The sequence below is a fragment of the Zeus faber genome (assembly GCF_960531495.2).
Source record: "Zeus faber genome assembly, chromosome: 15".
NCBI lineage: Eukaryota > Metazoa > Chordata > Actinopteri > Zeiformes > Zeidae > Zeus > Zeus faber.
The window spans coordinates 6,838,009-6,864,104 of NC_137194.1; the positions used below are offsets into that span (position 1 = coordinate 6,838,009).

The window sequence follows — 26,096 nt, forward strand, 5'->3', positions numbered from 1 at the left end:
AAAAAAGGGAGCCTGCTGGATCATACACAATATCTCTGCGCTTGTGTCTGTGTGGTTGCGTGCATGCGTGCGTGCGTGCTAGCATGCTAGTCTGCTATTATGCAGGCGGGTTCAGCCTACATCAAGGTCTTCTTCTCTTGATTAGCCCCCGAGGCATCTCTCTCTGCCTCTCACCCCCGCCAATTGGAAAGTTTACAAAGTTCCTCTCCCCCCCGTCGTTTTTTGCGCCTTTAAAAAGCCGTCACAGCCCGTTAGGTTATCACTGATAACTTTTTTATTTGTTTTTCTTTTTTTGCCTGTTTTCTCCCACTCTAGATTCTGCGTAGGCCGCTCTGACGTTTGGGGTTTCACCCGAAGCCCAAGCAGGAAAGGGGGACGTTTTATCATCGCAGAGGTGGCGTTTGTGTTTATTGGCCATGATAGAGACACAGCGCAGCGTAGCCTAGATGAAAACTATTATCCAAACATTTGGAAGACCTACATGATTAACGATAATAATAATAATAATAATTATTATTATTATAATTATCATAATAATAATGGCTTTGAGTCATATAGCGCCTTTCAGATGAACGCTTCCGGCGAGTTTAAGTGATTTAACTCTCCCTTGTTGCCTTTACATATTTTTCTGACTCATGTTTATATTCTATTCAAAATAATAATGTTGCAAATGTATATTAATTAAGCAATCAAGCCATTTCTTGAACGCAAATCCTGTCTTTTTTCCCGAATTCTACGAATACATCCTTTTTTTCTTAGCAGTTGTTTGGGCTTCATCCGTTAATTAAGGGTCTTTTGAATGAAAATATATGTTATATAATGCGGGCAAGGAGTCTCATCCTGACTAACTTGTCTGGTGATGTGCGAAAAGACTCTCACCGAGGTAAAATGATTGAATGAGGACGGCGTCATGGGCTCCCATGGGCTCGTTGATGCACGTGGGGGGGGTGAAGTCCAGCCAATCCGGTTCGATCCCACAGGAGTGCCCACGTTGACCCCTGTCCACTGCCAAAAGCACCTGCAATGGGCACGTGAGCATCAGAGGTCGGTTATTAGTGGTGGTTTTATAGTTGTGGCCAATAAGTCTTGTACGATGTCATGAGAAATTAATTGGCGCTGTCCTGAGTGGTCTTGGTTCTCGCTCCCACATGGAACCCTGTTTGTTGTGTCAGATCACACTGAATTACTGGACCAGACGTCATAGAAGATTGTTCCTGCGCTGCACTGCCGTTGGGGTGTGTGTGTGTGTGTGTGTGTGTGTGTGTGTGTGTGTGTGTGTGTGTGTGTGTGTGTGTGTGTGTGTGTGTGTGTGTGTGTGTGTGTGTGTGTGTGTGTGTTTGAAGTGAGAGTGCTGAAACTCAGGCCTTGTTCTTGTGTGTCCAGTTGGGCTGTGAGTTGCTTTGCCAAGCCAAGAGAGCAGAGCCTGAAACACCGTGTGTGTGTGTGTGTGTGTGTGTGTGTGTGTGTGTGTGTGTGTGTGTGTGTGTGTGCGCGTGTGTGCGTTAAAAGTGTAAGGGATTCTGCAGAGCGTGCCAGGTCCTTCTCTGCTCATTATACACAGACAAACAGGCATGAAACAGCCTGAAACAGGCACTTTATGATATCATGTGTGCGTGCACACACACACACACACACACACACACACACACACACACCCACACATACAGTGGATGGGATCCTCTCTTATTTGGGTGCATTTTCAGATACACACATATACGCACACATGCACACACAAATCGGGCACCCAGGCTGTACACTTGGTGGGATTCACTAGTCACTTAGCTGCAATCCCAGACGCACCTGACTTTGATGTTGATCGATGTTGGGGCTCCACCCGCAGAGTAGAGCAAAGATAGATAAGGAGGAGGGGGGTGCGGCCTTCACTGAGGGAGACAATATAGAAACAGAAAGTGAGAGAGTCCAGGCCAGGCTAGAGTTGTGAAGGGCGAGGGCTAGCTACCGCAGAAAGTTTTCTTGTACCGATACATCAACTTCCATACCGGCCCCAAAACAGTGTTTTTTATCAATACCAGATTAACTATTTAATACAAAAATAGTTGAGAGTTAATTGCCATAAACATATTTTCTAGATTTAAAAGAAATCCTCATTTACATTTTTTAATTACTGTATGAATGACATTAAACAAACTTTCATGTTCATTTTGGGCTGGCACTGGATGAACTATTTAAGTGATGAAATTTGATGAAATTTGTATTAAATATGACAGAATGCTTACAAACTTGAGGGTATCTGCAATTCAGTCGATCCTAAAAAGAAGCAAATTTCGATGCCCAGCCCTTCAGAAGCACAAGGATTAACGAAGACCAAGGGAGGTAAGAAAATGGATTAAATTGAAAGAGTGAATTCACAGAAGGACAAAAGTAAAAGTAAAGCTCTTTAGTTACTTCTGAAGGGTTTCACAAAAAGTTTTAGAGTTTTGTGCTGCAGACTTGTGCTGCATCCTGAATGCCTGCTACCTCCTACATACAACACATTTCTGCTGTCATCCAGCATATTTCAGTATAAAAGTAAGAACATCAATGGCTTTGTTGTCATAATACATGATCAAATAGACGCTCCACTTCCTTTCAGCATGATGTGGATTGATGATGACACTGCAGAGAGATCTTTACTGCTGTCTTGCGACCCACAATGCATTGTGGGACACGCTTGCAGCCTTGCTTATATTTCTAAACGCACACGCAGAATAACCGGTTTTGTAGTTCCATCTATTGCTGCATTCCATGTCACACGGACCCTTGGAAAAGTATAAATTGGCCTTTGTGTGCAGTGTTTGCGCTCTATGATATTTCACCAGATATCTTAGGTCACTCTGGTATTTTTTGCATACTATTTGAGCATACTATGGTTTTGGACTGCTAAACACGAATTTGCCGTACAAAATAGTATGAATGCCATTCCAGACACGGAACATAAGTTAGTGGGAGGCACTCTTGGAGAGGGAGGCCGCACACACACTCACAAAGATACGGATCCCTTCTTCGTGTAGACAGAGCAGGCGCTGGGTCTGATACAGAGGGAGTTTCTCTCGGAAAGTCTGTCTGTTATGACAGAGGGGCAGAGAGAAACTGAGGACGAAGATAAAAGAAGGAAGTCAGACATGCAAAATCCCAATCTGAGAGTGGTCTCAACTATGAAGGTAGAGAAATGGACAGACAAAAAGATTTGGAACCACCCGTCCCTAGCTAAGTTGCACCAGACACTCTCATCCATGTCTCTGGACTGTGTTTAGCAAAGCAGCCAGGAGTGGGAGCAGCCGGCCGGATGTCAGATTTGACATTCACTGAAATTGCTTAACAGATGAAAAATCAAACTGTTGCCCTGGGAAGGGCATGCTCTTAACCTTAATTTCATACCAGCACCTCCTGCTTCCCCCACTGTTTTGCTCGCTTAACCGAATGGCTGTTTAACAGGTACAAAGTACCAACGTTGGTGCTTGGCTAACTGTCCAAACCGATTGGGCATTTCAATCTTCTAACAACCCAGTATTAGGCATAGCAATGTGGGAGAGGGTTTAATTATAATGTAGCGTGTCTTCATATCTTTCATAGTAACTGAGGTTTCATAGAGACTGTTTCTTAGTTACCGACTTAATTTTTAGCCTGGGTCCCTTATTATCTTTTTACAGACTATAAAATAATACTTATTAATACATACACTTCTATTTGATACAGTTTAGACTTCTTTCTAAACATTTGGGCCAGGTCTTCATTGGCCCAAATTTTCTACTCAACCTGAAAACAGACACAATTTGTTGGTTGAGTAAAAATACAGCATGTGTCTTGTCATCAGATGTTCTTGGATCTTGTCGGATCAAATCCAAACTTACAATTTGCTTTTAAAAAGACCTGTGGCAATATAGTCTGATCCGACCTGGAACTGAGGTAGACTTGGTCTGGACCTAACCCTCGAAATTCAAGTGCTCTAGTTTTCAGGGGAGCAGTTCTGTTGGAAGACCTCTAGTTTAGTCAACTGCATTGTTAGAAACAAACAAAGCAAATTTGGTTTAGGAGCTTGAAAATTTGGCATGTGCAGCCCATTTCAGCAGGCAACTGAAGCCAAAGATTTACTGACCACGGCCCCATATTGTATCTGAGGGACCGAGCCGTCAGACACAGGAGTCACAGGTAGATTGAAAATTTAATTTAGCATTTGTTGACCAAATAAATATAATCAATTTAGGAGGGTTGCAAAACAAGTGCAGGGGGAAACTTGACTTAAGTATGATACAACTAAAAATTTGGTCGCAATAACTTAACATAAAGACAACGAGACATACCAAACAGACCTGACCAAATAAAACAGGAGGGAATATTAGATTAGATTAGATTAGGGTAGATTAGATTCCTTTACAAAGGCAAAGGAAAGGGAATACAACAAGTTGTATGAGAGGTTGGACAGTAAGGAAGGAGAAAAGGACTTGTAGCGATTGGCAAGACAAAGGGACCAAGCTGGGAAGGATGTACAGCAGGTTAGGGTGATGAAGGATAATGATGGGAATGTGCTCACTTGTAAGGAGAGTGTGTTGAGAAGATGGAAGGAGTACTTTGAGGAGTTGATGAATGAAGAAAATGAGAGGGAGAGAAGAGTGGATGATGTGGGGTTAGTGGATCAAGAAGTGAAGAAAATTAGCAAGGATGAGGTGAGAACAGCATTAAAGAAGATGAAGAGAGGAAAGGCAGTTGGCCCAGATGACATACCTGGGGAAGCATGGAAATGTTTAGGTGAGATGGCAGTGGCGTGTCTAACGAGACTGTTTAACCCAACCTGGAAAGGAAGAGGATGCTGCAGGAGTGGAGAGGAAGTGTACTGGTACGCATTTTCAAGAATAAGGGAGACGTACAGAGCTGTAGTAACTACAGGGGAATAAAGTTGATTGGCCACAGCATGAAGCTATGGGAAAGGGTAGTGGAGGCTAGGTTAAGAGGAGAGGTGGGGATCAGCGAGCAGCGAGTATGGTTTCATGCCAGGAAAGAGTACTACAGATGCAATGTTTGCTTTAAGAATGCTGATGGAAAAGTACAGGGAAGGCCAGAGGGAGTTGCACTGCGTCTTTGTGGATTTAGAGTAAGCATATGATAGGGTGCTGAGAGAAGAAGTTTGGTATTGCATGAGGAAGTTGGGGGTGGCAGAGAAGTACGTAAGAGTGGTATAGGATATGTATGAAGGCAGTCAGACAGTAGTAAGGTGAGCAGTAGGCGTGACAAAGACATTCAAAGTGGAGGTGGGATTGCATCAAGGATCAGCTCTTAGCCCTTTCTTGTTTGCAGTGGTGATGGACAGGTTAACAGATGAAATCAGGCAGGAGTCTCCGTGGACTATGATGTTCGCGGATGACATTGTGATCTGGAGTGAGAATAGGGAGCAGGTTGAGGAGAGCCTGGAAAAGCGGAGGCATGCATTCCAGAGAAGAGGAATGAGAGTCAGCAGGAGTAAGACAGAATACATGTGTCTGAATGGGAGGGAGGGCGGCGAAAAGCTGAGAATGCAAGGAGTGGAGGTGGAGAAGGCAGATGAGTTCAAGTACCTGGGGTCAACCATCCAAAGCAGTTGAGAGTGCGGGAGCGAGGTGAAGAAGAGAGTACAGGCGGGGTGGAGTGGGTGGAGAAGAGTGATCAGTGACAGAATGGTTCCCGCAAGAGTGAAGGGGAAGGTCTACAGGACGGTAGTGAGACCAGCTATGTTGTACGGTTTAGAGGCGGTGGCACTCACTAAAAGGCAGGTGGCTGAACTGGCGGTGGCAGAGTTGAGGATGTTTAGATTTTCATTGGGAGTGACAAGGATGGACAGGATTAAGAATGAGTACATAGGAGGGACAGCTCAGGTTGGACAGTTTGGTGATAGAGTGAGAGAGGCAAGATTGAGATGGTTTGGACACGTGTGTAGGAGAGATGAGAGTTACATTGGGAGAAGGAGGCTGAGGATGGAGCTGCCAGGCAAGAGGAAAAGAGGAAGGCCAAAGAGAGGGTTTTACGGATGTGGTGAGGGACGACATGCAGGCGGTTGGTATAAGGGAGGAAGATGCGCAGAACAGAAGGGAGATGATTCGCTGTTGCAACCCCTAACCAGAGCAGCCGAAAGAAGAAGAAGATTAGATTAGATTAGATTAACTGTCATTGCACGGAGTACAAGTACTGAGGCAACAAATTACAATATATGTAGGGACATGGCCAAACCAAAAAGACACAAGAGGAGTGAAAGAAATATCAGAAACAAAATGATTAGCTCTAAATATTCTAAAGCAAGGCACTCAGTGATACATGTGCACATGTTTAAATAACTGCAAAATAAAAAAACAAAAACACTCATCCATTAAAAGGTATTATTATTATAGGAAATACAAAATAAAACATTCCCCCCATGAGGTTAAATTGGATGGACTCCTCTACAGCTCGTTAAGCCCTGCAGCTGTGGAGTCCTTGTCTTTCCCAGCAGGGTAACAAATGTAAAACTCAGTAATAATATTAATAATAATAGTAATAGTAATAATAATAATAATAATAATGAAAATAATAATAATTAAACATAAGGCCGGTTAAAACAAACTGCGTGGGCATGGGAGTGTCCATCACATTGTAGCACATGAATTCAGCCTTGCTTCTCTGGCACCGTGGAGAACCAAGTCACATTCAGCCACTACAATGTATGGCATGTGGAAGTTCATTTCTAAGGTATTGTTATTAATGCTGAATTTATTTATTAAAAAATATATAGTAGAGTGTAGAAGAATAAATGGATAAAGAGAGGGGTGTTTGGTTTTAGAACCATGTCTTATTCCTAAAAACTGATTTGTGTACAGTGTTTTGGAAATTGGGGCTCATTGGAGGAAAACTACTGAATGCTCAAAATGAATGCAACATATAAATAAAACTTTAATGTGTTACTTAATATTAAAATACACTTTTAATCTGAACTGTTAGCTCTATCCATAGGCCCATAAGAAGCACCTTGAAATGACTACTGACCAGGAGCTCGCCCTAAAACACCTCCATACAGTTGAGCATTTACCGAAACAGTAATTTTTTCTTCATATTGTATCCAATGAGAATGACTTGATGATGTGCTGCTGTTTTTAGAGCAAATCCATGTTGCAAACTTGGAAGAGCAGCATGAAAGCCAAATCCTGCAAAGTAGACAACCTACCAGCAGTACAACAAACTACAAGGAACATGAGAATTTTCTCTTTCCCAGTTTGTCATCTGATAAGAATGTTGAAAGGTGTCTCTCGAATATACGACTCAGAATAACTTCTATGCTTTAGCTGCTTAAGTGCCACTGTTTCCTATAAACAGCATGAATATCAGTAGATTTGCGACGCTTTCTGAGGCTTAAGACATGAGACATACAAAATAGAAGAATTCTGGAAGTTCCTCTTGTCGACACTCTGCACTAGTGAGGCTGTACATTCATCGAAATCTTTCTCTATGAAATTATATTATATATTGCCATATTATGATGACAAAATTTGCACATTGAGCGGGAGGTACGTGCGGGTGGGGTGGGTGTGGGGGTGCCAGAGCACCTGCCTCATGGACCCCATGGGGCCCTTTTTATCAGACGCATTTTTGTTTTTTTGTTTGTTTTGTTTTTTAAGCATGAATGTGCATCGAGGTAGGGGATTGTCTGGACAAGATAAATTCATGAGGAAAACCTCATGAACCTTGCACCTCGGCGCACCTGCGATGTGCACACAGCGGCTCCGCTGTGATGCTCCGTTTGCCCAAAGCGGCAAAATGCCTAGAACCGGAGCTGGGTGTCCATGTGCCTTCTCCTTTTATATTTTGTGCACCTGCCCCTCGCAAAGTTTCAGACTGTAGAGCGGTGAAGTGAGACCCGATCACCGGTGGTTACTCGACAGAGAGGGGGAGAGCCTTCGCCCTCCCTCTCCGCTCCAGTTTCAGAACACGGTAAACTGCACGTAGGCCGTTTCACTGTTTGGATTTTTCCTGCCGGATAAATAACATAAAAAATAAACATCTGTCATCAATGTCAATCGCGATCGATGGAGTTGATTGCCGATAGACAAATTAATCGTGAATCAGCCCGAGCCTAGTGGATTTCAACCAGTGAACTTGATTGTAGCAAACTATCTAGGTTCTGCTGAACCCTCTGGAGTGGGGATGTAAACAAGGCAGCCCTGCGCTCATTCAACTTTGACGCTGGCACATGTCTGCTTTAAGCAGGATGTCAACGTTCAAGATCGTTTGTGGAGAAAGAGTGGTACAAGATTAGCATACAGCAAGAGGACAAAAATCAAGTGTGAGAAATAACTTAAGTACTGAAAGAGGTGAGAATGAGTGATGTAATTGAGAGAACAAGTGATGTAATAGCCGCATGGAAGGAGTGAAAGGCTCTGCCTTCCAGGAAACATGGTGGGGGAAGAGGATAGGTCTGCATAAAGAGAAGGAAAGGTAGCTGAGGGAGGGAGGGAGGGGGACTCAGGAGAGAAACCAATCTGGTGTAAAAAGGAAGGAGTGCAGGCCCAAAGAGGCATGATGGGAGATTAAGGGAGTGTGTGCGTGTGCGTGTGTGTGTGTGTGTGTGTGTGCTATTCGAGAGAGAGAGAGGCCAAACAGAAGCAGAATTGCGAGAGAGAGAGAGAGAGAGAGAGAAAGAGAGAGAGAAAGAGAGAGGGCCAACTCCTCCTCCAAAGCAGTCAGCGCTAATGAAGAGGAATGAGGGGGCTTCAGCCGCCGGCTAGACGTGTTACCGACCGTGCACACGCAGCCTAACACACCCTGATGCTGGACATACAGTAGGTACTGCAGGCATCTCCACCTTCTGCTCTGGGAGGGAAAAGCACTCTTTAAGTCCCCGGCCCACAACGTTCTCCCCCCGCTCTGCACCCCACCGCTACGCACCAACAATTACTGTCGGAACGCTGTGTCGATGCCTTCGATGAGGCCTAATTAAGCTAAAAAGTTTCTCTCTGCTTGCCCGTTTTTCCTTTTTCCTACGTTTTGCACTGCGAGGGAAACGGCGACCTGAAGAATTCCTCAACAAGCTTCTACATTACGGAGCGGTCATTTTGAATGGGGCTGAAGTCATGTAATGCGTCTTTTTTTTCCCTTACTTTTTAAATAAATAGAAGAACTTGCAGGTGTCGGAAATGTTCCATGCATGTTAAAACAACGTTGAGCGAGAAAGGACCTTTCATCCACCTATAAGTCTCTTTCTCTCTTTCTCTCCCTCCCTCTCTCTCTATATATATTTATATATGTATATATATATATCAGCTGTGTTGTTTACTTGCCTTGTTTGCAGCAACAACCCAGCTGCCTCAGTCTCTTTGTTTACACTTATGTCAGGGCTCAATAGGTCTAAATACAAATGTATGTCTGTCTGTGTTGATTCCATGTGAGGGATCTTGATTTTTTTTTTTTGTTTTTTTGAGATGGCTTACTAAGCAACACAAAATGTCAACAACCCCTGTACCCCGCTGTTGTCCTGATTTCCAGAACTCTAAAGAGTGGCACCAATGCTCACAATTTAGGACATTTACATCCAAGCCTATCTTATTTTCTACAAACCAAATCCAAATTCTGGGTGTGCATCAGGGAGAAGTTTTAAATGATATTTCTGCTGTTTCATGCCTGTATTGAAATTAATGCAGCTCTTACATGTTACCAGGAGATTGTCTCGCTGAGTGGAGTCTGCCTCTGTCTATGCAGCATTCAAAAAGTTAGCGAGGAAGATTTGGCAACGTGATGCCAGTCAACCTAAGTACATACAGCAGAGCTGCAGAATTGTTCCCTTATAAAGAGAGGGAGAAAGCAAGAGAATTGGGTTGGACAGATTTTAAGTGAGGGCAGCTAAAAAGAAGAGGTAGTTGAATGGGGATGAGGAAGAATGGAGCTCGAAGGGAGCAAGAAGAAGGGAGCAAGAAGATTTCTTTTTATGTTATTAATGAAGTTTGCTCAGAAGAAATGCACAGAGACAATCTCAAGGCCACAGTTTTTCTGTATTCGAAACCCCAGACGGACGTAGCATCCATCATTACGGAGTATCGCCCCAGTTTTCACTTTTTAGTAAAGTTATTGACATTAACATTTTTCATTTCTCACGCTTTTGTTTCAAAAACATCAAATTATTTCATATATCTCTCACGCTTGAGAAAGCTCTTGGTATCTTCATTTTTGTATTATGGATATCTCTGTTCCCCGTACTGCCCGGAGTCGGCCGATATCTCATCCCGGCATCGGAGCATTCCACACGCACAGAGCAGGGCAATTATGAAGATGTGCACCATATGAAGCGGGGTGTGCATTTGGCAGATAGAACAAAGGTTAGAAACTGTGTAGCTTTGAAGAACATAGTTGTGAGGGGCGCAGGGCTTTTTCTAAGGTCAAGGCCGCTGATCAAGATCACAAGTGGCTCATTCACAGACGGTGATAATAATGAGGATAGATAGAAGACAGAGCTAGGGCTTTTTGCCCATGGATATTTATAACACCATCGTAACCTGGACTATACTTTCTCTGGGCATTATGATACTTTACACACATGTTTTGCCCATGGACATTTCTATTACTGTTTTGAATGTAATTCTGAATTATATATATATATATATATATATAAATATATATATATATATCCAGAATACATATACTTTGCACATGTACATTCAAACACCTATCTGGATAATAACTGGAAAATACTGTTGTCATTATAATATATACTTGACTTTATTATACAGAACTATACTCTTCTATAATCATTTCTCCTGATGCTATCACTGAATTGACACTTCTGTTCTGCTGCCCATTACACATTATAGTATAACTACACTGCTGCTACCTGTACGTACTTACTGTAGCGTAGCTGCCATTTGCCCACTCTCTACTCTGTTAACTCTGTAGACTTGTACATACATATATATATATACAGTATATGTATACACACACCGATCAGCCACAGCATTAAGACTAGGTGAAGTGAATCACATCATCTGGTTTCAATGGCACCTGTCAAGGGGTGGGATATATGAGGCAGCAGGTGAACACTCAATTCTTGAAGTTGACGTGTTGAAAGCAGGAAAAATGGGCTAGCGTAAGGATCTGAGCCACTTTGACAAGGACCAAATTGTGATGGCTAGACGACCGGGTCAGAGCATCTCCAAAACGACAGGTCTTGTTGGGTGTTCCTGGTATGCAGTGGTTAGTACCTACCAAAAGTGGTCCAAGCAAGGACAACCGGTGAACCGACAACTGACGACAGGGCAATGGGCGCCCATGGGCTCATTGGGGATCCGGGCCAGCTCGGCGCTTCCTACAGTATAGGCAATATAGGCGTCCCGAGGGACACAAAGTGATAGCGATTGGGGCGCGTTTTGCGCACCTGTCTCCCTCCCCAGCAGTATAGACCATGCGTGCGCTAGCGATGCCACCAGTGATTGGGTGCCCACGATCGGCGTGCCGGAACAGTGTGTTTATATTTTATTTTAAGTCTCCTTATGCAAAGAAACATCTCGGTATGGAACCAAACCGTGTGTAATGGGGACAGGTTCTCCGTGACTCTCTCCTCGATCACCCCCTCTCCATGTGTTACGCGCAGAAAATAATCTCAACAAGTCTATGAGTCGTGCCCCTTTCCGCCGTGCCCCGCCCCCGCACTGTTTTAGTTGTTTTATTTGGAGGAATGGGGCACAGCTCTCCACGTTGCTCTCCCCCATCGCGGCGCACGGAGAGCCGTGTCTGGGTCCGTGTCCAGACAGGGATGATTCGCACATATAAGAATATATTTATGATTCCCCAATGAAATGTTATCCCTGTGCATTGTGTAAGCTTCTACCTGTTTTATCCTGTTATCGCAATGGACACTGACTGACAAGAAAAAAAAAAACGACTGCTCAACTTGAAGAATCTCAGTCGACTGGCAGGTTCCCAACTGATGATTCGATTCGTTGACTTTCATGTCCTCATATATACAGTATCTATAGTATAGAAATAGATATAGATATATAATATTGTTTTATTTTTACTAAAACAATTATAAAGTGTTATCCTATATTGACTTCATCATGAGGGCCAATTTATTTATCCGGTTGTATCACCTGTATATATTTTTTCTATTTTATATTATTTTTATTCTCCAATTATTCAGACCATTAAGATTTCTTTTAATGCAGATGGACCGCAGTCTAATGCACCAAACCTCACCAAATTCCTCGTAAATGCACCTAGCAATTATAAACTGATTCTGACATCAGTCATGGAAATTCTCTGCTTAGGCTTGTACCAGTTTTTGTATACCTTTTGTTTTTGCCGTACTCTGTTTATCCACACGTGTTTTCTTGGTTAGGGACGAGTCAGGGATGAACCTTTATTCATGGTTTCTCCTCAAGGTCAACCCAACTACAGCAGCTGTGCCCATTGAATTACCAGTGGGTTTTCAGGAGAAGTCATATAGGAGAGGTTTATCATTGTGGGGTTAGTCTCAGGGAGATGAAAGATCCTTCTCCAGCATCTGCCCTCACTCTGTCGTCTGTTGGACTCTGTCAGTGGCGTGGCTCTCCAGACCCAATCTCCTCCGCAACATCTGACGTGTCGATTTCATTTTCCTGTTATTTGGCGCGGCCCCTCTTCTTCATAAAACCTCTGCATTCCGCTGCTCTCAATGGGGCGCTGATCTGCCGCCCGTGCAGCCAACCACCACCAGGCGTGGCGTGGCGTACCGACCCTCCCGTGTCCCTATCACGTGCAGGTTTTCCTGAGCAGGGGATTCGAACTCAGTTTCAAAAAGAGGTAAAGAAAAGTGCTGTTGTTCCCAGCAAACAGTCTCACTTATGTCGAGAGCTTAGGATATTTGGAGAGAACCACAGCTCTATAGTCTGACAAAAACAAGCTGTCAGATGAAGTGGCTTAGATCAAGGGAAACAGCCAGTCACAAAGCTGTTTTCAGTTGTGCCACTGTGTTCATTTAAAATGAGCTTTTTATATATATATATATATTTGCTGCTGTCAATTATCCTGGTATTTATTGAAACCTCTTGCATGGTCCCAGCAGAACCTACTGGTAGCAGAGTTGAGGGAGTTGAAGTGGTGATTATTATTTATTTTTTTATTGGCCATTGTGCCATCATTATTTTTTTTAATCCTTTATTGGGGCAGTTTGAAAGCAACTGCTCTGCGACTTCACTTGTGTTTGTCTTCATTCCTCCCAGGGTGTCAGCATGTCCTTAATAATTATTATTATTATAATAAAATAATTATAATAATAATTATAATAATAATAATAAATAAAGCAATACATTGGGTCAAATTGAGTCACGTTAGTGACACATTACGTTTTGAAGTTTTTCTGTAGTGAGGCTGAAACTACACAAATTCCGCCTGATTCTCACCTGAATTTGTATATTGAATATATTAATTGTTTAGCCATAGTTGTCTTTATCCTGTGTATTGTGACATAATTGGTGTTAAAAGTTACAACACATCTTCTTATATTGCCATTAATTAAAAAAATGCCAATTCTTTAAGTATAAATGTTAGACCAGTTGAACATATTTAATTCAAACTTTTTATTGTTTGTAAAATAGAGAGCGTTGGGAAATTGGGAGAGGAGATGAGAAGACAGGTCAGATAATTGTTTTATTAAACAATTGTCCAGAACATTTTCATAGCTTTTTTAAAGTTTTAAGTAGTACTTTATTTTATTTATTTTGCTTACAATCTACAATTGAAAAATTCAGTTAAATAGATGACTTGCCTATATTGTAATACAGACAACATTTATTGAACTTTAACATTAATTTGGAATTTGACTTATTATTGAAGGACTTGTCACTTTTAAATTCTCCCTTTTCATTTCATTATGTTTAGCTGTAGGAAGTTTTATATACATTTTTTTACAACAATAGTCTACGTTTGCTTGACAACCAAACCGTGTCATTGTTTTATACTTACCCTGTTGTCTGTAGAAATAGATCTCTCGTCACAGTGGTGGAAAGTTGATGTTTGGTTTGGTGTGGGCGAAATCAACTTAAGTCATTTTAGCGGTGACGCCTTTCCGTGGATTAAATTGCCGACAGGTTACAGTTCCATAAAACCCCAAAAGTGTTGGCGTCTATCCTTGACTAATTATAATTTCAGGGGTTCTAGTTTTCCGACGCGTTCCTAGTACATGAACGCATCGTTCATTCCCAGAGTCAGGGTGGACTTGACTCAACGTGGTCTAGAGTTTCTGTGTATTAATGTTTTTTTGTGGCCCAAGTCTCTTAATGGATTTTGATTCAATGAAACCGGAAGACGGCTGACCTTTTTACATGATCATATACAATTTTCAGGATACAATTTTTCAGATTAGTTCCGAGAATATGAAGTCGTCATGCGCTCGCCGGTTTTTTATCTTACCACTCACCGCCAATCCGGCCAAGTAAGGAGGTACACAACGGCGCGTCGAACACCGGGTTGTATCGGAATACAATGTCTTCATTTACGATAAAACAAAAAAGATGAAATGTCAATTGAACGTCCCGTTAGACATCTACCAGGTAATTGGGTACATAACACACACATACACGCCTAGTTTGCAACCTCTAACCTCGACAGAGCGATGGACTCCACACCACGAACTGTGCATGACGCGAATGAACATTCGGAGCCATAACCTGCACATTTATAACAAATTGGACGATGATGTGACAGAACGTCTTATTCTAAAACTCGTCTGGTTCCATCAGCCGACTGAAGGTTTCCCAATGTTGGCGTGTCGCTGAAGCATGACCGTTAGGCTACTTTCAGTCAAGTTTCATTGGGTTTTCACTGTTTTCTGCTCCGTATGTTGATCAATGTGGATGAAACTTGAACCATGAGATGTCTGCGACGTCCCGGTTCTGACGACACCTCAACCGCGTCCTAAGCTCCAGCGGTCGGTCTGGTCCGGACACTTTTAGCCTGAACAATTCAGAGACAATAATAAGACAATTAAGACAACAATTAAAATCCAAACATTACAATAGGGGACCATCCCTACAGGATGCACCCTGGGTAACCTTTTTGTATAGTACCTTACCCATACACGGCATGCAACTCAAAGTGCATTAGGCCATCAAATAGTAATAATAAAAGCATGGCAAACAAGCCAAAATGCATTTACAAAATAGAGTAACAAAATAATCAAAATAATTAAAAACAGGGCTATAAAGGAAAATAAACCAAATTACATGAAAAGAAAAGCAAGCAAAACGCCAAATTGAATGAACAGAAAAACAAGCAAAATTAATTTCTTAAAAAAGGTAAATATCTTAGTAATTTTCAGATTTGGGGTCATTCGACCATGAAGGATCACGATCCTTCCTCAGCAAAGGATTTCTTTAGAATTATTGGTGTTGAATTGCTGCCCTTGAATTCACTAAATTCTCAAATAATAATTCTTAATTCTTAAAAAGCTGTTCAATTTAATGTTATACATATTAGGCCTTAAAAGTCATAAAATAGTCGTACATTTGAATTTGGTGGTGTCTTCATTTCAATGTGAACATATTTCATGTGATATGACACATGTTTGTCAGATTTACTCAAGTTCTTCTGCTTCAGAGCTTTCATACTGACCTGTTAAGGAAAGATGTACCCAACTCATTTTCTACTCACCGGTCAAACTTACCCATGGAGAGAAATCCAAGTAATGCCTTTCAAAGATCTGTGGAAAAAAAGTATGAAGTACTAGTTAGATGTATTCCAGTACCTAATTACTTCCTATGCTATCTGACCTGAAACTGTTAGCTGTTCATAGAACCATCTCAATCGTAATCCTATTTCTATCGAGTACTTTACTCTGCTCTGTACCAAATATACAATATATTTGTACCTACTTTTATATTTACCTGTAATACTTCATTGAATATGAATGAGATGGATTTACCAAAGAATCTGTGATACGTTTTGTAAGAATTAGTCTTAAAAGGGTCTCAATTATTACACTGCGTTCCAAATTATTATGCAAATGATTATTATGCATATTATGCATATTTTTCTCTGATTTTCCTAAATATTCGATGCAAATGACAGTCAGTATAATTTTCAAGTCGTCAACCGTCAGGGTATAATTCAAATGTTATTGAACAAACCTCCCAATGATAACAGTATTTTTTTCAAAAATAAAAACTCTAAACGCACTGTTCCAAATTATGCACAACAGAGTTTCAAAACATTTTATAGGTCGTAAAGAACTGAAAATGGTCATTTGTTGAATGTGCAGCATTAGCAGGTCATATTTACTGAAATCTAAAGCTATTTCAATCAAAAACATCTTAACAGGCCAAGTTACATGTTAACAAAGGAGCCTTCTTTCATATCACCTTCACAATTCTTGCCTCCATTGAACTTGTGAGCTTTTGAGTTTCTTCTTGAATTTCTTTGCAGGATGTCAGAACAGCCTCCCAGAGCTGCTGTTTTGAACTGCCTCCACCCTCATAGATCTTTTGCTTGAGGATGCTCCAACGGTTCTCAATAGGGTGGAGGTCAGGGGAGGATGGGGGCCACACCATGAGTTTCTCTCCTTTTATGGCCATAGCAGCCAATGACAGAGGTTTTCTTTGCAGCATGAGATGGTGCATTGTCAGGCATGAAGATGGTTTTGCTACGGACGGCACGGTTCTTCTTTTTGTACCATGGAAGAAAGTGCTCAGTCACAAACTCTATATACTTTGCTGAGGTCGATTCCACACCTTCAGGGGCCCTAAAGGGGCCCACCAGCTCTCTCCCCATGATTACCGCCCAAAACATGACTCCACCACCTCCTTGCTGACATCGCAGCCTTGTTGCGACGTGGAGGCCATCCACCAACTGTCCACTACTCCATCCATCTGCACCATCCAGGGTTGCACAGCACTCATCAGTAAACAAGGCTGTTTGAAATGAGCCTTCATGTATTTCTGGGCCCCCTGCAACCGTTTCTGCATTGGTTAGGGGGGGCCCAATAGTAGCTTTATGCACAACTGCAAGCCTCTGGAGGATCCTACACCTTGAGGTTGGCTGGACTCCAGAGGCACCAGCAGCTTCAAATACCTGTTTGCTGCTTTGTAACAGCATTTTAGCGGCTGCTCTCTTAATCCCATGAATTTGTCTGGCAGAAACCTTCCTCGTTAACCCGTCTGTGCTCTGAATCAGCCACAAATCTCATCACAGTACGATGTTCGCGCTTAAGTTTTTGTGAAATATCTAATGTTTTCATACCTTGTCCAAGGCGTTGCACTATTTGAGGCTTTTCGGAAGCAGAGATCCTTTTTCTTTCCCATGCTGCTTGAAACCTGTGGCTGCTTAATAATGTGGAACGTCCTTCTTAAGTAGTTTTCCTTGAATTGGGCTCACCTGGCAAACTAATTATCACAGGCGTCTGAGATTGATTTCAGTGATCCAAAGAGCCCTGAGACACAATACCATCCATGAGTTTAATTGAAAAACAAAAAATTTAATGTTTAGGACGCTTAAATCCAATTTGCATAATAATTTGGAACGCTGTGTAAATCTAACTCTCTCTCTCTCTTTGTGTCTGCCTGGTTGTTCAGCCTCTCCTCTTCCCTCCCACCCTCCCTCTCTCCCTCTCTCTCTCTCCCCCCCCCCCGCTCTGTCTCTCCCTCTTTCGACCGTGCTGTGCCGCGCTATCGAACAGCCACATCACGCTGAGCCCAGAGGAGGCTGCGCCTCTTTCATGTGGCTCGAAGGCCTCCGCCGGTCCCTCCCTCAGATGCCTCAAAGCTTTCACACCAGGCACGGAGAGTGGGGGGCACGGCGCTGGGGGTCCACGGGGCCACGGGCGGCCATACAGGTGTGTTTGGAGGAGGGCGGGGTGGGACTCATAACACCCCCCCCCCCCCCACCTCCACACCCTCCACTTCCAGGGCGTGTGACCTTTTATGAGTGCCAACTTGTGGCTTCTCTCTCTCTCTCTCTCTCTCTCTCGCCCACTCTTTCCTACCTGATGGCGGGCTGATAATAATGCAGTCAAGCTTTCCTCGTATTGTGTTCGATGGAGAAGCCTCCAGCAGCATTAACAGTTGGTCACACTTTTCAGGAAAGTGTTTTGTTTTGTTATTTCTGTCTGTTTTTCTTTTCTTTTCTTTTTTTTTTTTTTTTTTTAAATGCTGGGATTTTTTTGCTTTTATCTCCAACTTGTATTTATTTATTTTTTTTGTTTTGTTTTTTTCATCAGCTCCGTCGGCTGGGTTAGGGGTTGTGATTGCCAGCTGGGATAATGGCGGGTCGCAGTGGGGCTTTGAGGTGGTCTTTTCACTGGCTTTTGTCCACTTTCGAATGGCCCTGAGTTTACAGTTTTGTTTCATTTTTTTTTTTTTTCTTTTTGCCCGGAACGATCCGCCTCACCCTCTCCATGCTTTCCATCTTTTTCTCTTTGTGAAGGGACGCCCGCCACCCCCTGGTGATTGCTCTCTCATAAAAAAAAAAACACACCCCACACTCCCAAAGCGATCGATGTTGTGGCCTTTTTGTAAATAACAAGTGTGTGTGTGTGTGTGTGTGTGTGTGTGTGTGTGTGTGTGTGTGTGTGTGTGTGTGTGTGTGTGTGTGTTGGGGGGAGCTGTGATGTTATTGTAGCAGTGCAGCATTCAACCCGACCGGAGAAGTGTCGACAAGTTTCTCTTTTGTGTGAAACTTCAAAGTGTTCCAGTGTCCACTGGTGGTGCACTCTGTAAAACATCATGTTTTGCTTTGAAAATTCAACAAAGCAAAATATTAACGACGATCATCAACTACCGTGGGATGTTTTTCTGGCGAGGGTCTTGGCTTCCTGTGTATTTACAGGCAATTTTATTGCAATCCGGCTCAGTATTACTTGCTCAAGTTTCTCTTAGAGGTTTCTCTTAGAGTGTAAACGGACATTATCCACTACACTTCAATCACTGGTCAGAGTGCGACGCCCAAAACTCTCAAACATTTACGTTTACTGTCCATTGCGTTTGGACAACGAGGTGTGTCTGTGTCTGTATGGAGTCCTAAAGATCATATATGTCAACAATAAGCTATTTAAATAACGTAGCAGATAGGGGGGTGTCACAATTCTCCAAATCCACAATTTGATTTTCGATTTTAAGGTTCCACTGTTAGACAGTCGAGTCTTGATTTGTGACGAAAGACACTTGTGTCTGAATAAGTAACTTTTATTTTGAAAAATAATTATAAATTATAACAAAAATATAAGAATATTTAAACAACACTACTAAAAGGTTAAGAGTTTTATCAAAACTAGACTTTCGTCTTCTACATGTACGAAAACGCTATCAGCACGGTCGTCAACTCTCACATTTGCGGGGTCTGGGCGTCCGCCATATTGGAGCGGTCAAGATCCGCCTGTGCCGGGCAGGGCTCCAGATATTCCTCTATAATCCAATTATTAGAATTTGTGTTCTTTGTTATTTTAAATGTTCTAATACATCCAGATTTTCAACGCTAAAATGAAGTACTGGGGGCGGGGGTGTTGAACACGGCTCCCCAGCTCCGATCAGGGCGATCTTATCTCCAGACAAGGCAAAAAATAAAATAAAATAGATGTTCCTCCGGCGGTGATGGTCGGGTGTATTTCCCACTTTCATCGCCACATCCGCGGTATTACTGGACAATGTGGTCAAAGGCTCAGCACTCTGCCTCGTACACACAATGGATGCCGGAGGAGAGGGAAACGCGCCGGTGCGCGCGCGTAACGGTGGTAACGGTGCTTTGCTCGCGGTAACCAGGAATAATTCTGTCTAATGTCCTTTTCACTGTGCAACAAACTGGATGAACTTTATGCTCATCACATGTGAATTGATCCCTTACGTTATCCAAAACATTTTATAATCAATTATTGTTTTATTAAAAAAATACACAATTGAATAACAGTTTCAGTATTTGAATAGGGTTTTTTTTTTGTTTTTTTTTAATATATAATTGATTTTTATCCTAATTTGGTTCCTGCAGCCCTCGTGCCAGGTGGGCGGGGCGGTGTGCGTTGTGGGATGCGGTGCAGTGGAGCCGACTGCAGCTCGCTCGACTCAAAACCAAACTTCATGAAAGTCCCTTCGGAGCCGGGAGAACACCGGTCGACTCCGCAGAGGGGGCCTGCGCACTTTGCATTGGCTTACGAGTGGATCTTGATCGCCCCAGTATGGCGACCATGTTGGTCAATATTACCCACATAAATATGGGGAGAATCGCGAACCCGCTTGTGATTTCGAAATTTGAGATCAAGGGCTCATTTCGATTGATTTTGGATTTTGATTTGGAATGGTGACGCCCCTGGTCGCAGATTACTGTACCACCCAGGCATGTTAGGCATGCGCTTCTCATCGTTTAACAATGAGGAAAATGGGAAATAGATAGAATTAATAATAGATTACTAATGATGATTGCTAGGAATGAGAAAATTGGAAAAGTGAGTAATTGAAAAATAAAAAGGCAATCAAGGACATGGGATAATATAGATCAATTGATTTTTACTTCATGTTGTTTATTTATTTTTGTATTCAGTTATACGTTTCATTCAATTACTATCCTTTTAGTGCCATTTTGCATCATTGGGATCCGGTTATTTTCTCTCCAGTGCCAGCTCTTTATTATTTGTGAAGGGAAATGTACTTTTCAATACAGTAGCTGCTGTATGGAAAATAAATGTCCTTTTCCAACCGATGCCTATTAATTTTCTTTGAACCAGAGCTCTCATTGTACATCAGCACGCCACTCAACACATGCCACAGCAGAGCGTCGCATTGCATTTTTTAACCTTGAGAGCATGAACACAGATTTTCTCTGGATCCTTCACTTCTTTTGGCAGCCAAGCGTCCTTGCCCGTTTTCCTTTTCCTGAGTCCCTCGGTTGTGCCAACGGCATCCCGTCTCTCCGTCTCGCCCGTATGGTAATGGTGGAGCCGCTTGGCACCCGCCACAGAGACTAGATGCATTTCTTGGGGAAACGCCCATCGCCAGTCACCCATCAGCGCGAGAGGGATTCTAATCCTCTCTTCTCCCGATTCTCTTATTTATTTCTCTCTTTGTTTTTCTCTCTGTTTCTCCTTCTCCGTCTCGGCCTGATTGTTGTTTTGTTTTTCATTCTGTGCCGCCTCCCTTTAATTTTCTCTTTTTCGAGTCTATGTCGTTCTCCTAAATGTGCCAAACCGAAGCTGCCCGAAATGAGAAGATCACCCGTCCGTGGTCCTGTGAACCTTTGTGGTGATGGAGTGGAACGTATACTCATAGGAGACAGAGGGTGCAGGTGCCACCTACAGGGCGACGATGCACCTCTCTCTCTGTCGAAGACGGATCTGAAATACTTCCTGTTTGGCCGATTAGATGGGACGACCCGTCGGACATTCCGCTTTGAATCTTACGGACCCACAAGTTCAAAGGTCACCTCCCGTCCTTCCCGCCGCTTGATGGTGTGCCTCTATGGCACTGGCACAGGCTGAGCAAACCGGATTTTATGCATGAGAGTGTTTGACCCCTTGACACCCATGACATATGGGAGTGTAACTATGCGCTACGTTCATTTATTTGAAAAATCCATTTAATCTCCTCCTGTTACATTTTCTCTTTATCTTTTCTCAACCAAGTATAAAAATGTTCTTCTTTGTGATATTAAGGCCTTGGTTTTTTCATTAAGGAATTTTGTTATTTCTGTTCAGGTTTTTGCCGAAATTAATCATTTGCATGAAACATCTGGACCCAGCCAGCTTCTCTTTTTTTTTTTGCTCCCGTTTTTTGTTAATATAAAAAAGTATATTCCCTCCTCCAAATACTCACACACAACTTTCCAAACAGCCCCGCAACTTCTGCCCAGTGTAGAGAAAATGGTGGCCACCTGGCAGGTGGCGAGCAGAGAGCAGCGCGGTAGACGTTTGATGGGAGTAGATGTGAGAAGAGGGAGAGAAAGGGGAGGAAAAGTGGATTGGAGAGATGAAGTTTGGAGGGGAAAAAGGCAGGAGCAGGGGAGGCATATTGAACACCCTGCTCCTTCCAAACGTCTCCACCGTTTTAATGGGGCTTGTTTCGCAGCTGGAGCAAGCGCCACACCGCTTAGCGCTGAACCCATACATTCCTCACACAACACACGCTCCCTCGCTCCAGCAGATAGCTTCGGATCAATGCATCGCTACCCCTCCAGTCAGCTTTGCTCCACGTGGGCTGTTGGAGCCTTGGAACTACAGCGGTGACCTGTCGTAGTTTTTCGGCCACCCTGCTTCCCTGGGCGGCGCCCGGTCAATGTTTCAGACGGGATTCAAGGCTTCCTCCGGTCGGTCTTCTTCAGGCGGTTTCTAATTTGCTCTGTGAGTCTTTGTCTCCCTGAGCAGAGGTTCAAACCCGCGTTGCGACCTGCGTGATTGATTTAACAAGGGAGACGGTCAGTTTGGAAGGGATCCTAAACCCATCAGGAATTAAAACACCGGTGGAGCCTTTCTGTGTGCTCTCAACGACTTAACATTCAACTCCAACATGCCTTTCTTCAGTGTTCTTAACCGTGTGAGACAACCTTGTGCACCATATCCGCAATTGGCTGTAGGATATGTAGTGAACTTATAACCGCTTAGTTCTGTCTTCCAGCTGCTCAAACTATGAAGAATGATAAAATGACGGTGTTGAAAGTAAATAATCAGGTAGAGTAATATCCTTGTCGGCAGGACAGGAAAACATTACTGTGCAACATTCATACAACCTTACAGATTCTGCAAAGCTTCAAGGAGCAACCTGCAGTCATGCTTTGGAGTTGGGCATTTATTTGACAAATAACCGACTAATATAATGTTTTTATCTGATTTTTCAAACCAAACCATTTCCTTTAAAAGCAAGCATATCTAATATATGAAATATTTAGTGAATCTGGGTTTGCCAAATGACAAAAAAATTAGGCATAGTGGACTCTATACAGGAGAACTCAACCACTAGCTCATCTTACCCCACTCCCCTCTTTCCAACTGCTCTTGTTATTTTTATTATGCCTCAGAACATCTCACTGTAAAAGGTATATCACCTGGCCTTCATGGGGCTATTGATTGATTTGATTGGAGACCAAGGTTGCTCTCCAATTTTCTAGGAGCAGGACGGCATGGTGGCAAAATTGTGTTCCCGCCGCTCAGTTATCACTGGAGTCTTGATAGGCTGCGACTCTTGGAGGATCATCTTACGAGGATTTCAAGGTGCAGATTGATCTCGGCCATGTGATCGGAGTCCACACACTATGGGCAAGGCCCCCACTTAAGGTATTTGAGGCAAGGTCATACACTGTAGCTTGTAATCATGTTGTCAGGGCTTGTTAAGCCGTGCGCTCTGGGAGAATGTATTGCGAGGCGTTTCAAGGACTACATCGATCTCTGATGGAAAGACCAAGGCTACTATAGTCCATGGATCCATTCCAAATTGTGTCCTAGGGGAAAAAAAAAAGTTATTTAAGACTGACAGCCTTCTTTCTCAGAGGCCATCTTGTTTAGGCCCCGTCTCGGAGGGCATGTTGCTAAAGTTCTATGTAGTTTAGAACTATGAATTCCAACATCTGATCAACCCTGCAACCGAGGGGAATGTTTGATTCAAGGCATACCAAATTGTTCCCATGTTGGGATTGACTGACCCTCTGATGGGAGAACCACGCTTGTAACCAACTCAGTTGGGCCCAGTAGCACATCTACATACAAGTAGTCATCAAGGCGTGGTGGTGCAAGTGATTCAGATCATGTTGAGAACGTCTCGTTAGGCTTTGACCGCCTTACAGATGACCGGCGATGGAAAGTGAACTCCTTGTGAGTCGGCCAAGCTCTCACCGAGCGCAGACCTGAAGGCTGAGGTTCTGTCTCGGTGATGGTCTCATCAAGCTGTGCGACCTTAAAGGGGGCCGTCCACTGACGCTAATGTGTGAAGTGCTTTCATGGCGGACAAGGCGTAACCTCGTCGCGCCGCGAGAGGTTTTGTCTCGGTTGTCGCCCGGCGGTCTTAACCCTCGAAGATGCTATCTGGATCGGTCGTTCGTCTCCATCTACCCGGGCTGTTGTAGCAGCTGTTTCTGGTTGTAATTGTCACAGGCCTCCAGTGTGACTAATCTTTGCAGGGAACGGCCAATAGTTTGGCGTTCAAAGCCGTTCATTTATTTTTTATTTTTTTTAAATCACGCTGTGATTGTTGAAATTGTTGTGTTCTGGTTTTAAAGATAACTTGAAAACATTTCTTCTCTGAGTGGGGTACTGTAAGTAGGACTTTGCCAAAGACTGAAGCTGTAGCTGTGTTGTTTTTTTTTTCTCGGCCTTACTCTCGGTGTAACAGTTGCCTTGAAGGCTATATGTGAAGCAGAGTGATGAAAGGAGTTTGCTCCGGAGGCTTTATTTGAATTCGGTGGACTTATGAGAGGAGGCTTGCCATGGCGGCTATGAAAACTGTACACATACTGGAGATCTTAAGAACTTTGTTAACTTTAACTCAAAGCGTCTCTATTGGAGTCTCTGTTTGTTTCACTGTGCGCTCTCGTTTGTGCCCTCTGTCCCCCCCCGAATTTGCCTCCCAAATCAAGTGGTGTAGGAGCTTGGATTGTGGGATGACAGAGTGTGAGAGTCTGCGGAAGAAAGCTGCGAAGTAGCAGCAAACCTCCCCTCCCCTGGAAGTCATCAGACCAGTTCCCGAGACAAAACCTGCTCTAAGATATGCCGATGGAGAGCAGATTCTCACAAAGAGCACCGTGCCTCCCGCACGTCAGCGGAGTAAGGCCCGGTCAAATGTCTTGGGGATTTTTAAATGCCAATGAAGTAAGTGTCCAGCAGCATGGGAAAAAGGTTTTAGACCAGCGGAAGTGAGACAGAGCTGTATAGTAGGCACCGGCGGGCCACCAGCTAATCACAGCGATTACCAGGCCTGACCTTTGAGTGGGGGCGGCCACGTACGGCTGGAACGCTGCCTCCAGGTACACCTCAGAGCATCTCAAAGGTCAGGGGTCATGCCATGCTGAGCACCAAGGACTTGTAATTATTCTCCAAAAACTTTTGTTGTTCTATCTTTTAATCCCGGTTTTTTTTTTTTGTTTTTCAGAACCTGCTGGTCAACCATGGATGAAGAAGACGCGATGAAGATGAGGAAAAACAAAAGACGGCATTTTTATTTTTATTTTTTAACCTAAGTCCCTAAAGACCGGAACTTGTTTTTGGCTTGATTTGGTCTATAGCGGCAAGGACAGTTAATTTGCTGTTAGCACTCCTCTTTTGTATTTTTATTAAATATATCATTTTATCATATTAACGTCATGCTTTCAAAATGATTATAACTATTTGAATTGATTGTCCTATATATTTTTATTTTAAGTTGCACTACCATTTTGCATTGCACTACCACTTTGAGTTGCACTACCACCTTCTGTAGCCATCCAGTACATAAAGAAGTGTGTTAGATTCAGGTTCAGAGTCATCGCTCTCTTGATTCATTCACTGGTTGGCATCAACAGAATCCGTTTCTCTTTCATCTAAAGCCGAAAGATCCATTTTTGAGTCATATCTCCAAATGTATATCCAGTTCAGTTCCTAGGCAAACTATTTCCAAAAGTACTGCCTCGGTATTGACAACAAGCGAAGGGGAATGCAGAACCTCCTGAACTCGACTGAATTGACCTCGCCTCGGCGTCGCCCTTGAAACCATGTACGACTGATCCTAGAAAAGATTATTGTGATTGATCTGGATTTGATTGCTTTGCGCCTTTATCCACTCAGGTAATCCTGGCCATGGGTGTGAATCGTGGGGACCTGTAATGTACTTTATGATTTCATTAAACCGTGTATATGCTGACGAACTTTCTCTCGGTTGTTTTCAACAAATCCGTGTCGTCCATGTTTGTGGAGTGCGTTCTGATCGGGGTCGGCCGATACCGTTCGTCTCCCAGTGGTATTCACAATGTTGAAATCAAGACATTGTCACAGGGCGGTGCACAAACGTTCCTATGTTAGCGCTGAATTAACGACAAGAAGAATTCAGAATCTTGAATTCGATTTTCAAAAATCTTTCGTGATCGCATTGGTATTTTGAGTAGGAGCTGACGTCGCGGCGTCCCGTCGATATCGTGGAAAAGCGTTGCGATAATAAGACGGAAGAAGAATTTTCAGACGGTCGACTGTTTTACATCCGGTA

The 26,096-nt window shown here is 43.1% G+C and overlaps 1 protein-coding gene across 1 annotated transcript in view; it reads left to right on the top strand.

The window, feature by feature from the left end:
* LOC307241723 (MICOS complex subunit mic25a-like) overlaps nucleotides 1-25,750 on the top strand; it is a 93,638-nt gene extending 67,888 nt beyond the window's left edge. Inside the window, exon 8 of the mRNA XM_080015932.1 lies at nucleotides 25,011-25,750. Coding sequence (XP_079872058.1) covers nucleotides 25,011-25,034 — 24 coding nt within the window. The 3' untranslated portion in view covers nucleotides 25,035-25,750. The remainder of the gene's footprint in view (nucleotides 1-25,010) is intronic.
* Nucleotides 25,751-26,096: the final 346 nt, after the last annotated feature.